This window comes from Cetorhinus maximus, chromosome 4 (assembly GCF_964194155.1).
Source record: "Cetorhinus maximus chromosome 4, sCetMax3.hap1.1, whole genome shotgun sequence".
Lineage (NCBI taxonomy): Eukaryota > Metazoa > Chordata > Chondrichthyes > Lamniformes > Cetorhinidae > Cetorhinus > Cetorhinus maximus.
In genome coordinates, this window is record NC_135882.1 from 40674184 (window position 1) to 40687873 (window position 13690).

General features: G+C 36.8%; 1 protein-coding gene across 5 annotated transcripts in view; it reads right to left on the reverse strand.

Moving 5' to 3' along the window:
• The window catches only part of golga4 (golgin A4), a 212248-nt gene that overhangs the window by 9358 nt on the left and 189200 nt on the right, over positions 1-13690 (reverse strand). For 3 of the 5 annotated variants that reach the window (XM_078540096.1, XM_078540093.1, XM_078540092.1), the window contains 5 exons: positions 10855-10884; positions 9720-9788; positions 9545-9620; positions 8043-8143; positions 4336-4422 (listed from right to left, as the gene is read on the reverse strand). In XM_078540096.1, coding sequence (XP_078396222.1) covers positions 4336-4422; positions 8043-8143; positions 9545-9620; positions 9720-9788; positions 10855-10884 — 363 coding nt within the window. The remainder of the gene's footprint in view (positions 1-4335; positions 4423-8042; positions 8144-9544; positions 9621-9719; positions 9789-10854; positions 10885-13690) is intronic. The other 2 variants (XM_078540095.1, XM_078540094.1) reach the window with 1 other exon arrangement.

Below are 13690 nucleotides of genomic sequence, written 5' to 3' on the forward strand. Positions count from 1 at the left end.
CCTCCATTTTTAGTCGATTTTCCCTTTAATCTGGGTTGGGCACATACAATACAAATTCAAAACTATGAATAGGACACTTGTGTGCTGAAGCAAATGAAGATAATGCAATGCCAGTTTAGACTTGGTTTTATAAGTGTTGTTCAGACTTATAAACATGGCATTCTAGCTTTATTTTATATTACTTTAACATTCTGGGGATCATTTTTTTGAGGCAATTTCCAAAAAGGAGACAAAAACTAATTGTATAGAAACAACACTTGAAATATATCAAAAGGTACATGGGTTGTACAGATGTTGACATGCTGTAGTGAAAAATAAATTAGTTTTACAGTCAAATTATGGTCCATTTCATAACATACAGGCTCTTGAAATTAATGCTCTGAAGATTACGCTATGAACGTTTTCCAAAAAATCTTACCAAAAAAGTACTTTAATTTTATATTACTTTTAATGTGGCATTACATTTTAGCTGAAAAGGATGGAACCAGTGAAATTGGTCTTTATACAAAGAGCCCGTAAGCACATTCTTGCACTACTGTATTTTGAGTGAGGTCATTGACATAAATTCAGTGAGTGCTTTTCTATTTAAATGCAGGGCTTCTTTGTGGCCTCTGAACAACACAAAGCACTCTAGCAGAAGATCAGCTATTTCAATCCCTGGTGTGTCATTCAAACTGCTGCCAATGCTATGGAGAACACCAAGAACTACTATTTAAATGAAGAACACTGCATGAATGTTAAAAATTCACATTAAAATATTGTCTAAGGGTTTGTTTTGAAGAAGAATGCCTGCTCTCAGCACTGCTCATCAACACTTCAAACAACTGAGCAATGCTCTGCTGGGTTTCATCGCATCATTATTTTCCTTCCCAAGAATCCAGAACAAACTGATGAATACAAACAACTTAAATTAATCAGTACAACCAAATGATTATGTAGTTCTGATTTGATTTCATCTTTACAGCCTTGTAATCATCACAAGTTGTGATGATTACCTATGAATTTCACCAAATTACATTAGAGAAAAGTTCTCTATGTTATCAATTGCAAAAAACTGATAAAAAATCATTTCTTTGCAATATGATTATTTTCCAATTTTGCATTAATAGGCCTAAACAAACAGAATAGTCAGCAGACGAGAATCAAAACTTGCCAAAAGACTCTGGTGCTTTCTGATAACTTTGTGGAACCAATAATCAAATGTGCTTTTTATGGAAAATTCAGGGCCAAGAACACACACTGCAGGATTCCACCAAGAATAAAAAGATGAGATAAATGAACATACAGTGATAAGCTGATACCATGCTTCGGTTATAAAGGCATGAAGATTGCAAGTGAAAGAAAGACTAAAGAAGGTAAGGAGTTCAACTTTTTAGATCATGGGAAAGGATTGAGTTGGAATAGGAGACTGTATGGTGACGCTTAATATCGGTAAAGTATGGAGAATACACTGGTTCAGAAGGAAAACAGTACTAACCATAGGAGTATGGACAAAATATAAAAAGAGAAAGCTAGTGTGCATGAGAGCATCTGAGATGGGAAGCTATGATTGAAAGAAGGATCATCTATTCGAGCTTTTTATCTTATCCTATGCAATTTGAAAGTTATTCAAGCTTAGCACAGGCTTTACATAATAGTAACATAGGAAGTGACAAAGATGATGTGTCACATCATGACAGCAAAGTCTATGCATTTATCAAAATGATATCAACTCTGAGACACCATTTTGCAAAGCACTTGTGATTTTTAAAAACATTTTTCATTCATTCATGGGATGGAGGTGTTGTTGGAAAGGCCAGCATTTAGGGCTTATCTCTAATTCCCTCAAGGTGGTGGCGGTGAGACACTTCCCTAAAGGGCATTAGTGAACTAGGTGGTTTTTACTACAGGGAGACCATTACTGATACTAGCTTTTTATTCAACTTATGATTTAATTAACTGGATTTAAATTCCTCAGTTGCCGAAATAGGATGTGAACTCATATCTCCTGATCATTAGGCGAGGCCTCTGAATTACTAGTCCAGTAACATTGCTCCTAGGTCTCGTGGCATTGTTGAGAACAATGCATAGCTTCAAGTTTAATTTACATTTATATTTTTATTTTGTGTGATAAGAAAGGTAAAATCTGGATTCAGTTTCATTTAGAGGTTTTGTGGCCTGTGTGCCAGGAAGTCTGTGGCCCTGTTTGTATACGTGCATTTTTAATAAGATTTTACAACTCTAAGTGAAGAGATGGGTTACCCCACAGGGGTTGTGTGTCTGTAAGGGTATTGCTGGGATAAAAGGAATTGTGAGAGTTTGAATCATTTTCTGGTGTTTGAATTGAAATCTTTCCAGCCTTTTCATCTAGTGTAATATAGTTCATTTTTCTTGTTTAATAAATGTTTTATTCTGTGTTAAAAAGTACACTGGCAGATTTCTTGTGAATGCGTGAAGTAACTGACCTCCACAGTTTCTAAAAAAGAAAACAAAGTTAGGATCTATCAAGCTAGGTTTCACTCTGGGATCTGACTTGTCCAGTATCATCAGCTGGAATCATAACAGCATATGTAACATAACTGTCATGTTTATTCTGCAGGAAACTGCTTAAATAGGTCCCAAGGTACAGATTGATTTTCATTAGATTGGCAACTGCTTGGTCCTCCCCTTTGTTATTTCAAGGTCAGGAAATAATTGGGTTTTCTTCTGCACTCTTTCGTTATCCAAGATGAATCAGATGTGATTTGTTCATATTTTTATATAATCCTGACAATTAGTGTAGTGTAGACTTTCGAATTTCAACATTATTTGGAAATAGACTTAAATCTTTCAATTTTTCTGTGGCTATTATGGCACACAATAACAGGCTGGAAGCTTTAACAATAACAGGCTGGAAGCTTTTGATCAAACAAATACCACAACTTAACACGCATATATATCAACATTTGTTTAGCTACACAAGCAGATTTCCCATGGTGTTGCTCACAGTGAATCAGAATGTGCGTTTAATAAGATACATATTTAATAAGGATAGGAGCAATATATCATGTTAACATAATATATTATTCCATTGCTAAGGTAAGCTCAGTCCCTTTAAGGCCACAAGGTATAGTAGCACATCCAGAGGTCAAATCCTGACTAATTCCTTTGTGTACGTCATGGGGACACTTTGATGGGTGGCAGGAAGTTGTAATCCCTGCTCCTCCTGTTCAAGTTCTGTGCATTCTGTGACTGCACCAGAGTGGGGTCTGTCCAGTTTCAATGTTATCACATTAATTTGTAGCTTAAGTCTAGTAGGGACTGGAAAACTTAACAGCAGAGCCATGAAAGTTCAGGGGTTCATTTGATTAATTGTTAAAATCTTTTTAAAACAATCTTCCAATGTCAGCTTAGGCATCAAAGCAATGGGACATATAACCAAGCTTGAATACTGCATTTTTCCGTTCACATGATGTAACTGCTTAATTCCACAACAGTAAGGCAGGACTCTAGCAACTCATGTGTGGACATGTAACTCCTAAAGAATGCTAGGAGCTTTGTTGACCTTAGAAAACAATTTTGAAATTTTACTGACAATTAAGTCTGTAACTTAAATTTTGTCTGCTGATATATACTTTTTATTTCTGAATAGCTTTTACTGTTAAAATAAACTTTTTTTTTAGCTTGAACAGTCTGTCAGCATGGTGGCTTCCACTAGTTCATAATGATGAGAGAGTACGGTAGCACTCATACGATTTCCAATTCTGATGGCACAAAAAAGTATATTTACACTTAAACAGAGCACCTCATCATATCTTCAGGACGCCCCAAAGTGCTTTACAAGCAAAAGATAACTTATAGAAATGTACTGCTAGCCCTATGATTCACAATCTCAGATATATTACTCTTTAGATCAAGTTAAATTCATAAATAGTGAAGCCCTAGTATTAGGTTTGTGTCTGCTCTCTTAGCTGTAGGATATACTTGGCCTGGGGGAACAGGGTTAGGGAAACAAAAATTTTAGGCAACAGGCTGCACTCTATGAAACATAAGCAATGGATGATAGGATTTTTTAATGTGATTTGCAAAGGGTTTTTTAGTTTTGGTATGCCTTGCATAACATGTTAAATTAATATCACAAGGTTCAATTTTGTCATAATTATGGTTATTGCTATACACTGTATCCATTCACCCTCAAGTAAAAGCACTTGGGGTAATTTCATTTGTAAGACATAATGAGACCCAAAACCTAATTGACAAAAGTCTTGAAGGTTTTGTTCCAAAAATGAAGATTGGTGCCTTACTCTGGAAAGCCAGTCGATTGCGTACTGTGAAATTAGCTGAAAAGATTCAGATTATTAATGAAGATAGACTCACTGTAGATCGAGAATCTTCCCGCTCCAATATCTTTTGTGTTTGGTCTGCTGGGAACTTCAGCACAGTGGTTATAACTTTCGCCAAAGTCTGAAATATAAAAAGGCAATAAAATTGCAAAGGCCCAAATTTTCTCCCAAAAAGGATAATCTGGAAAAGAACTGTGATATTCTGACATTTAGATGAGCTGCTGAACTGCAAAAGAGTTAACTATTTCTAACACCAAAAGCTCAATAGAATAGTCAATAATTGCTAGAGATAACTTGGCTGAGAAGAATGAAATTGTCCATTATTAACTGCCACTATTTCAATTGTGATTGTTTCCAATAACACTGAATTACAACACTGGCTATATTAATCGCTTCAAAAGGATGAGTGCTATAATGGAAACTTGATATATGCAATGTCAAACACCAAAATTTGATAAAATAAATTATCTTGAAGGTAAGAAATCCTTAAAATTAAACTGAGAGCCATTCCAGAATCATATACTGCTTTATATAATTGCTTCAAAAGCTCTTTAAGTACATTTAAGGAAAGTAATTTATTCCATGTATTACAACCACTTGAAATAGTTCAAATTAGCTTCTTTGGTTGCAGCTATCAAAAATGAAATCTCATCTCTTTTTAAAACAGCCTGCAGAATTCCAATTAGAAAGATTTTACTAGATCTTTACCTCATGAAATTAAACAAAAGGAACCTTTCCAAAACTTGGACTAATAAATTGTACCATGACCTTACAGGTGACTAAACAAATAAATCAAACAAAACTTTTTATACAATGATAATTCAGATGAAGGATCGACCTACAACATTAACCCTGTTTCTCTCCACTGATGTTGACTGACCTGCTGAGTATTTCCAGCATTTTCTATTTTTATTTAACACTTTTTATGGGCTATATAGTTCATGAAATAGGCAATTTTTCTAGAAACGATTGACCAATTATTATTTCATACAAACATAAAAATAGCACACTCAAAAATAATTTTGGTTTAAGAGTAGAGGAAAGCGACGTTGAAATTATTTCAAAGTAGATTACCACATATCTGATGACCAATTTATTTGTGTTAGCAATGATGTAATCGCAGACCAGCAGAGAGAGGAACAAACAGCAACAAGGAGAGTAATATTCCTCCCAGCCAAACACTGGCCCCCAAAGGTACTCCCAAAATCAAAAGCAAAAAGAAAAGTGTCTCTGATTTATTGAACCTCAGCAGTGATTAACCAGAGGAAAACTGATTAGCCTTATATCAATTTGGGGTGTTCTGCACAATTGAGTTGATGACGTCAGTTCCAGTTTGTTGAACTCTCCCTGGGATTCCTGCAGCAATTAAATACCCCCATTGCTCTTACTTGCATCTCAGAGACACAAGCCAGATAGTCAGGGATACATCTGAAACAAGTGAATGAAAAGGATAGATGCTACAACCATGCTGCCAAGAAAGTGTCCCAACTACACAACAATAGAAGGCTTACATGGCTAAGAGCATTGACATTTAAACCACTCCCTCATTCCTGTTAACGATTTCTCTGGCATCTCCTTTCTCAAGTGAATGGTATTTCTGGGAAGCAGCTCACAGTTCTTAAGAACCTAAATGTGCATCGTTCTAGGTAGAACTGAGACAGCATAGCCCAATTAACTCTAACAATGGTAAAGTGCTAACTGAGAACAGAGAATTTTCACCATGGTTTCGCTAGTTCTGAAAACGGAAATTATTACATCACTAAACCACTCTCATCCAGCTAGACGACTGTTCTGATTTATTTACAAATAAAAATTAACTAAAGCAAAAGCATAGCAAATCTTGTGCAGCACAATCAATAATTTGCAATACATGCAAGGGCGATAGCTGGTTAAGAGAGTCAGCTGGCACTGCTTATTTACGTTCAATTAGGGTTCCACAGGACCATTCAGCTTCAGGCCTCATTATAGTCTGGGTCCAAAGATGAATTCCAGATACAGCACACCCCTTGACAACAAGAGACTGACTGTGCCACCAAAGCCCCCAGTGAAACTAAAGTCAACAGGGGTCAGGGGAAAAACTTTCCAGTGGCTGGAGTCATACTTGGCACAGAGTAAGATAGAATCATTGAAATAGGAGGGTTGCGGTCATTGGTGGTCATGCATCCCAGCGTATTGCTGCAGCAAATCCTCAATGCTGCATTCTAGGCCAAACTATTTTCAGCTGCTTAAACAATGACTTTCCCACCATTATATGACGAAAAGTGGGAGCGTTTTCTGATGATTGCACTGTTCTATTTACAATTCCTCAGATAATACAGCAGTCTATGCCTGCATGCAGCAAACTATGGGCAATGTCCAAGCTTGGGGGCTTAAATGGCAGTTTACATTTATGCCATGCAAGTGCTAGGCAATGACCGCTGCCGTTGCCAGCAAGAGAGAGTCAAAAAACCATCCCTTAAATGTTTAATGGCATTACCATCACCAAGTGCCCCAAAATCAACATGCCAGGGATCATCATTAATCAAAATCTCTACCGGACCAGTTACATAAATGCCATAGCTGCAAGAGAAGGTCTGCAGCTAGGCATTCTGTGGCGACTGGCTCACTTCCCAACTCCCCAAAGCCTCACTAGACTGACAAGACGCAATTCAGGAATATGATCGTATATGATCAACTCCCCTGGATGAGCGTAGGTGTAATAATATTCAAGAACCTCAACACCATTTAGACAAAAAATTCCAAATGATTGTCACCTCATTATAGCCTAAACATTTCTCAGTCTATCACCAGCATACCCTGGCTATAATGTGTACCATCTTCAAGATGCACTGCTACAAGTAGCCAAAGTTCATTTAGCAGCACCTCCCAAACCTGCCATCTCCACCACCTAGAAGAATGAGGCCACAGGTGCATGTTAACACCATTGCCTCCAACTTATACACCATTGTGATCTGGACGGATATCTATGCTCCTTCATTGTCAGAAAACTTAACTGGGTCACTAATTTCCTTCGGGGAAGGGAACTTGCTACCCCCACCAATTTGCCCTGCACGTGATTTCATTCTACACCATTGGTCAACTCTTCCTGCCCTCAAAAACTAGCAGGCCACTCAGTTGTACATACAACTGCTATTAAAAGGTCAGTACCACCTTTTCAGAGAAACTTTGGATAGGCAATAAATACAGTCATGCCAGTGTCCATGACATCCTGAGAATGTTTTTAAAATCTGCTTACATGGTTTGACATTTTAGTAAGTTCCTCTTCAGTTCCATAAAAAACTGTTGTCTTTTGAGAAATTAATGAAAACATTTATGATACCAGTTGTTCACTTCCTACTTGTGGACTTTTGCAGGTAATATAGGCACTATTCTATGTAGGATATAGTTTTATCAGTCCCACCCCACAAAAATTGATATCAATAATCTAAGTAAAAATATTTTAAAAGGGATCTTAACCCATGTATTCAGTATTTCCTCCCCCTGCCTTCTAACTTCATTTTTGCCCGCAAAAATAAAGTATATGAATAATCAAAATAATGGTGAAATTAGCTCAAAAAAACCTTCTGACAATAGGAAAACTCAGCAAGAAAATCATCTGAGGGCAAGGAAAAAAGGAAGCGTTTCTAGAAATACCATAAATATCTTAGCACTTGCAAAATACTTTGCCTTTTTCTGTGAAACATTACACTGAAACTTCAAGTGTTTAAGATATTAAATATCACAAAATATGTAATGTCATACCTTAGTTTCCTTTCCCATCATATATTCAAATAGCACCTTCTTAAGGTATTCTAATTCGGTGGGTTCTGTTATCACAGATCCATCAACAGCATAATTTCCATCTGTTTAGCAGTATGAAAAATATAAGTAAGAGGGAAAAGTGGATTAAATCTCAACAATCCCAACATCTCAATATAAAAAACATTATTTCTCAAATTGACATAGGGATAGAAAAACAATAACTTAACTTGTTTGGAGGTTTAAGTAAAGACAGCCATTTCTGATAATGGTTGAATTATAATTATGCTTACCAAATCAAAACAAGTTACAGTGTATGCAACTTAAACCAATGATGATGTTCTTTTAGCCCTTTTAAATTTATTATTTTTACAGTGGGTAAATAGCTGATTTACTCAAAAGTAGTTGACAAAGGATGGCTCTCAAAGAAACTTAAAATGCACTCTGGCCCATTAGAGATATTGCATCAGTGAACCCCTAACCTTTTGATTCCTTCAATGGTCTACTGTTAAAACAATTATCCTGAGCTTTGCTGCTAAATTAAGGATAAAAGACATCAGCAAATTTTACTCAATCCAGGGTCATACTTTAAGAACCACTGGTTAAACTTGCATATTGTTGAAGTTGTTGTCCAACTGATAAATCTCGGACTAAATCACACAAGAGTCCACATCGTCGACAGAGAAGCTCATGTTCGAGCATGATTTGAACAGGCCATTGGTGTCACACAGCATATATAAAGTTTTAAAAATTGGCTGGCTGTCTATTGGGGAAATCAAGCAAAACATCTTTAATCTCCGTGTTTACCACACCCTTGAATCGTCCCAAATACCATGTTTACTACTAAAACACACATGGGACTTTGTCTATGGGTTTCCAGTGAACACAGCATTGGTCACTAATTTTACCACATGGTCTAAAAAGCCAGAGGCTTTTTCATTCTTATATACGCTTGTCCTAAAAGTACAGTCAAATCTGATATTTTCTGGTGGTTTGACTCCCAGTAGAAGGGTCTGGGAAACCTGCGAAAGATCAAAAACTTGGAAAATGGATAAATGAAGAGAGATTTTGATGTCCGGACTAGTCTAATATATACTTTAAAAGAACTTCCAACGGGAAATCAACACAACGAATCAAGATCCCTTAGGATTGAGAAAAGGCTGCAACAGCACAGGTCTTGAGGCTCTCTGCAACACAATATGAGGAAACCACATGAATCACTATCTATCAGAAATGGCACAACAGTAATTTGTTGCGTGCCAGTTAGATGGCTTCCTGGGAGAGTAGGCTGTACTCCTACATTATTATCAGGGCTCTGAAAAAAAAAATCAGCTTTACAGCCAATTAACAACCCAAAAACTTGGTTACACATATCATGAGGAAGAACTACCAGCTAAGCTCATTTTCAGCATTTTAAGAGTGAACAATTACAGGAAACTACCTGAATGTCAAGAAGTTGGCATCTCTGTCTGTGTTAAAACTAAATAAGATTCCCAATTTCTCACCTTTGTATGGTGTCCCAAATGGTGATAGACAGGAATTTTTCTCATGGACCCTAAGCTGATCCTCAAGTGAATGAATCTGGGAAAAAAAACCAGAAGAGCAATTCATTGAATGAGAGTTTGGGTGCAGAAACAAACCGAAGGATGTACCATTGAAAGTGTAAAAATCTGTTTTTACCTGCTCTCTTAGCTCCTGTTCCTGGAGTCGAGCATCATTAATGAGAGTAGTTTTCTGTGCTAGCTGCGCCTGTTAGGTTAAGTAAAAATGCCTTGGCATCAAAAAAACTCCTAAAATTGCAAATAAATTTGAGACTTGGGATGCAATAACACATGATATCTGACAAAGGGAAGCAGATCTTGGCTTTGCACTGACAATCTGATTTAGAGCTCACAATTTTAAGGGCTAAAATGACTTTGACATAAAGCAGAGCTTGCATACATCCTCCAGGCAGTCTCACTCGATTTAGCTCTGGTGTCAGATCCTGGAATCAGTGTACACTAGCCTGTGCTAGCGGCACTGGAGTGAAGCTAGGCCTCTTCAGATCAATGTTAAAGATGAAGCAAATGTATGTTTGGTTTCATAAATCTGATGGATTTAAAATCTAGCATGCGTTATAGAGCAATAAAATTAAAAGGTGGCTGAGTAACTCAAGTGGTCAAGCATTTCACTATTAGCTCTCAAGAAAACAGACGTTTCTAATTTGAAAATATAGAACTGTGCTTTGAAAACTTATAAGTTTCTAAATTTTAAGGGAAATTTATTCAACTAGATTTTCTTAATTATCTGCAATATGAGAAATGATTTTTTGTGACATTTAGCTCTCAAGCATTGCCAATTTTGCTTACTATTCGATAGTTCAACCAATCAAAATGAATAGAATGATGAATAACGTGTCATGCTTGGTTTAGAAATGTTCTCAGAAAATTAAGAGCAAAACTACATTTAAATAAGTTGGTTGAGGCTATATAGGATTCCTAGAAAAAAATGTTCAGTGTGCTTTTTGCATCCTTGAGCATTAAAATCAAAACATATTGCACACAAAGGAAACGGTTATTAACAATGCAACCTTTTTATGAGCACATTAACTATAACTGACTATTCATTGCAAGGAGGTCTGAAACACCAAAAGAACAAGTTTTGAGAAAATACATCCTTAGAACTCCTGAGCACACAGCATATTATTTGGAAACGATTTAATGCTTTCCATACTTTTTCATGTTCTATATACTATTTAAAACTGACTTTCCTTGGATAATAGCATCTGAATATTAGCCAGTAACTAGCATAAAAAGTTATTTTCATACTGTCTCACCTGCAGTTCTGTCACTGTTAATGGCTGTCCCTGCATGAAATTAACAAAAAAAAATAAAAATGCTAATCAAGTAACTTTTTGGCATAACTATGCTTGAACTCTTCATGAATAGAATCTGCGGTTACAGGCAGTCCTTGGACTTATGACACAATTGGTTCCTGAAAACTGCGCCTTAAGTCGAAATGTCTTAACTCGGAACTGGTTTTCCCTAAGAATAATGTTATAAATGGGGGATTGGTTCCTGAACCAAGGCCTGATACCCTATTTTCACCAAAATAACCCAGAATTTTAAACTCAACTAATTATAGACCATTAATATAACAACATTAATGTATTTATGTTGTAAATAACAATCATATTGGCAACAAAATATAATGAGGAATAGTTGATAGGGTATTTTAAACCATGCCACCTCAGTGGGCAGTGGTGATTTAAACAGTCAAATGTACAAAACCTAACCCTCCGCCAACAAACCTACCCCGTTTGAACTGCGGTGGGTTTGGATGCATCTGAAAAACCTGCACGGGAGGGACGGGTCTGTGGCTGTAATAAGTAAGTGAAGCCCCGATCATCAGATTTTGGCAGTCATTTGAATTCAATACTGATGAGCCAGGTATCCAAGGTCGCAACATTGGGCAGCTAGAGGATGGGTGCAGTTGGATCAGCAGACACATGTTTTTTTTATATTTCTAGCCCTGCTTGTGGATCAGGAGCAGCAGTAGAGCTTCCCTCTAGTCCTTCTAGCAAATTTTATGCTGCAGTTGGCCATCGCCTTCCCACAGCATCCCCTGTGATCTCTTCCAATCCCTCTTCCTTCACGAATGCTACTCCAGCAGCTCTCATCCTAGCCCCATGATTTCTTCCAGACCTCATCCCACCAACTAAACAGACCTCACCATTTCTCCAAGTGTTCCCACCAATGCTGTGATCTCTCCCTCTTATTATGGGTCAACTCACTCCCTCACCACGCACCCAATCCCGCAATGCATTCTGGTTGCTGGGGACTATCCCCAATTGTTCCTGGTTTCAGTCTTCTAAAATTCAACTGGCCAACATTTCAAGGGAGCTCACAACCCGGTTGAAAAGGGAGTTAAAAAAAGATAACTGTGTCCTCCATTAAATTAGGCACAATCTCTATATCCCCAGGATTTTCGGGATGTATTCCCCCCCCCCTCCCTCCCCACAAACATATCCCCCAATTCTTCCTCTGCCATATTGGAGCTCTCGTGTGTTTGACAGATCAGAAATTCAACTCTACCATCATCATGATTAATAATGAAAAAGCAAATTATTTCTGGGTATACATGGGACAGTTATACCTTTATTTCCATCAATCTTTTATTCTATTTAAATCTAAGTGGGAAGGATGCAGTACCTGCCAGCTGGATGACACTGGAGAGCCATTCGAAGAGGATGGTGTGGTCAACCATGTCAAAGATTGATAAGAATGAGGTGTCACAGTCACATCGGATGTTATTTGTGACTTTGATAATGAAGGGATAAGTTAATAACAAATCTTTATATAAAGCAGAAGCTTTCAAACTGGATGTGTAACTCCAGTAAGCCCTCAAGAGGATTCCTGGGTAAGATTTCTGATTTCCTTTCTGCATTTGTTGGCTCCCTAGTGTGTATTTCTACTTTGGTACATTAACTGAGGAAAAGCATTGTTTTCTTTGATATAGCTTTCAATGCCTTTCAGAAGTTAGAAGATGAGTAAGAAGGTGTCAGTATTTCCAGGGAACCAATTAAACAAAACAAAAACAGAATTACCTGGAAAAACTCAGCAGGTCTGGCAGCAACCAATTAAACAAAGCTTGAAAACAACTGGTATGCAGCGATTAAGATATGCAGATTACTCAAGAGTTAAAAATTAAACATGGTCACAAAAAACTGCTGGTCTTTATTGCTTATGTTAAGTGCATAATGTAAAAAGTGCTCGTTTCATTTATTGTCAATGATTTGTTATGTATTTTATACTGTTATAAAATGTAAACATTCTTGAAATTTAATATAAATCTTATCTGAATAAAGCATAAAACTATTAAAGCTGTTCAGAAAATAGGCTTGAAATAGGCTTTCCACTGATGGCACTTTCACACAACAGAGGCTTCATTTTTTTTTACAGATGTTAATCCACATTTTAAAGTAAAAGAAAAATCAACAATAGAAACAGACATGACAAAGAACATATGGCAGGAAACTTATTTGATGCACAAGATTATACAGTATGATCCCAAATGGAAATTTTAAGACCACCTTTCTCATGAATGACATGTTAAATTAATGTAGTCAGCATGTTTTAGCACAGGATCTTACCAATTACTATTATTCACGGGTTATAAAAATAGATCCTATAGATGGAATATAATCAGATTTTACAAGTTGTACCTTAGTTTTGGATCCAATGAACTTATAAAATGCTTCACTATAAACTTCATTTCCAAGATACCAGCTAACATGACAATCCATTTCTTAAAAATCAGCCAACATGTGATTAATTATTTTGCATATTGTTTTAAATATCAATTTACCTTTTAAAGGGTTAATTTTTAACAAGTAAAATCCTCCTGAATTCAATTTAACTAGCCTCAAAAATTTTGCTCCCAATCTTAGTTTACACTTTAAAAGAATGTCAAGATAACATCCGAGCATACGAATTAGAAGTAGGCCATTTGGTCCCTCGAGCCTGCTCCAACATTCAATAAGATCATGGCTGATCCAATTGTGGCCTCAACGCTACTATCCTGCCTACCCCCAATACACATTGATTCGCTTGTTAGTCAAGAATCTATCTACCTCTATCTTAAAGCGGAAGGAATCATGGCAGGCAGAGGCA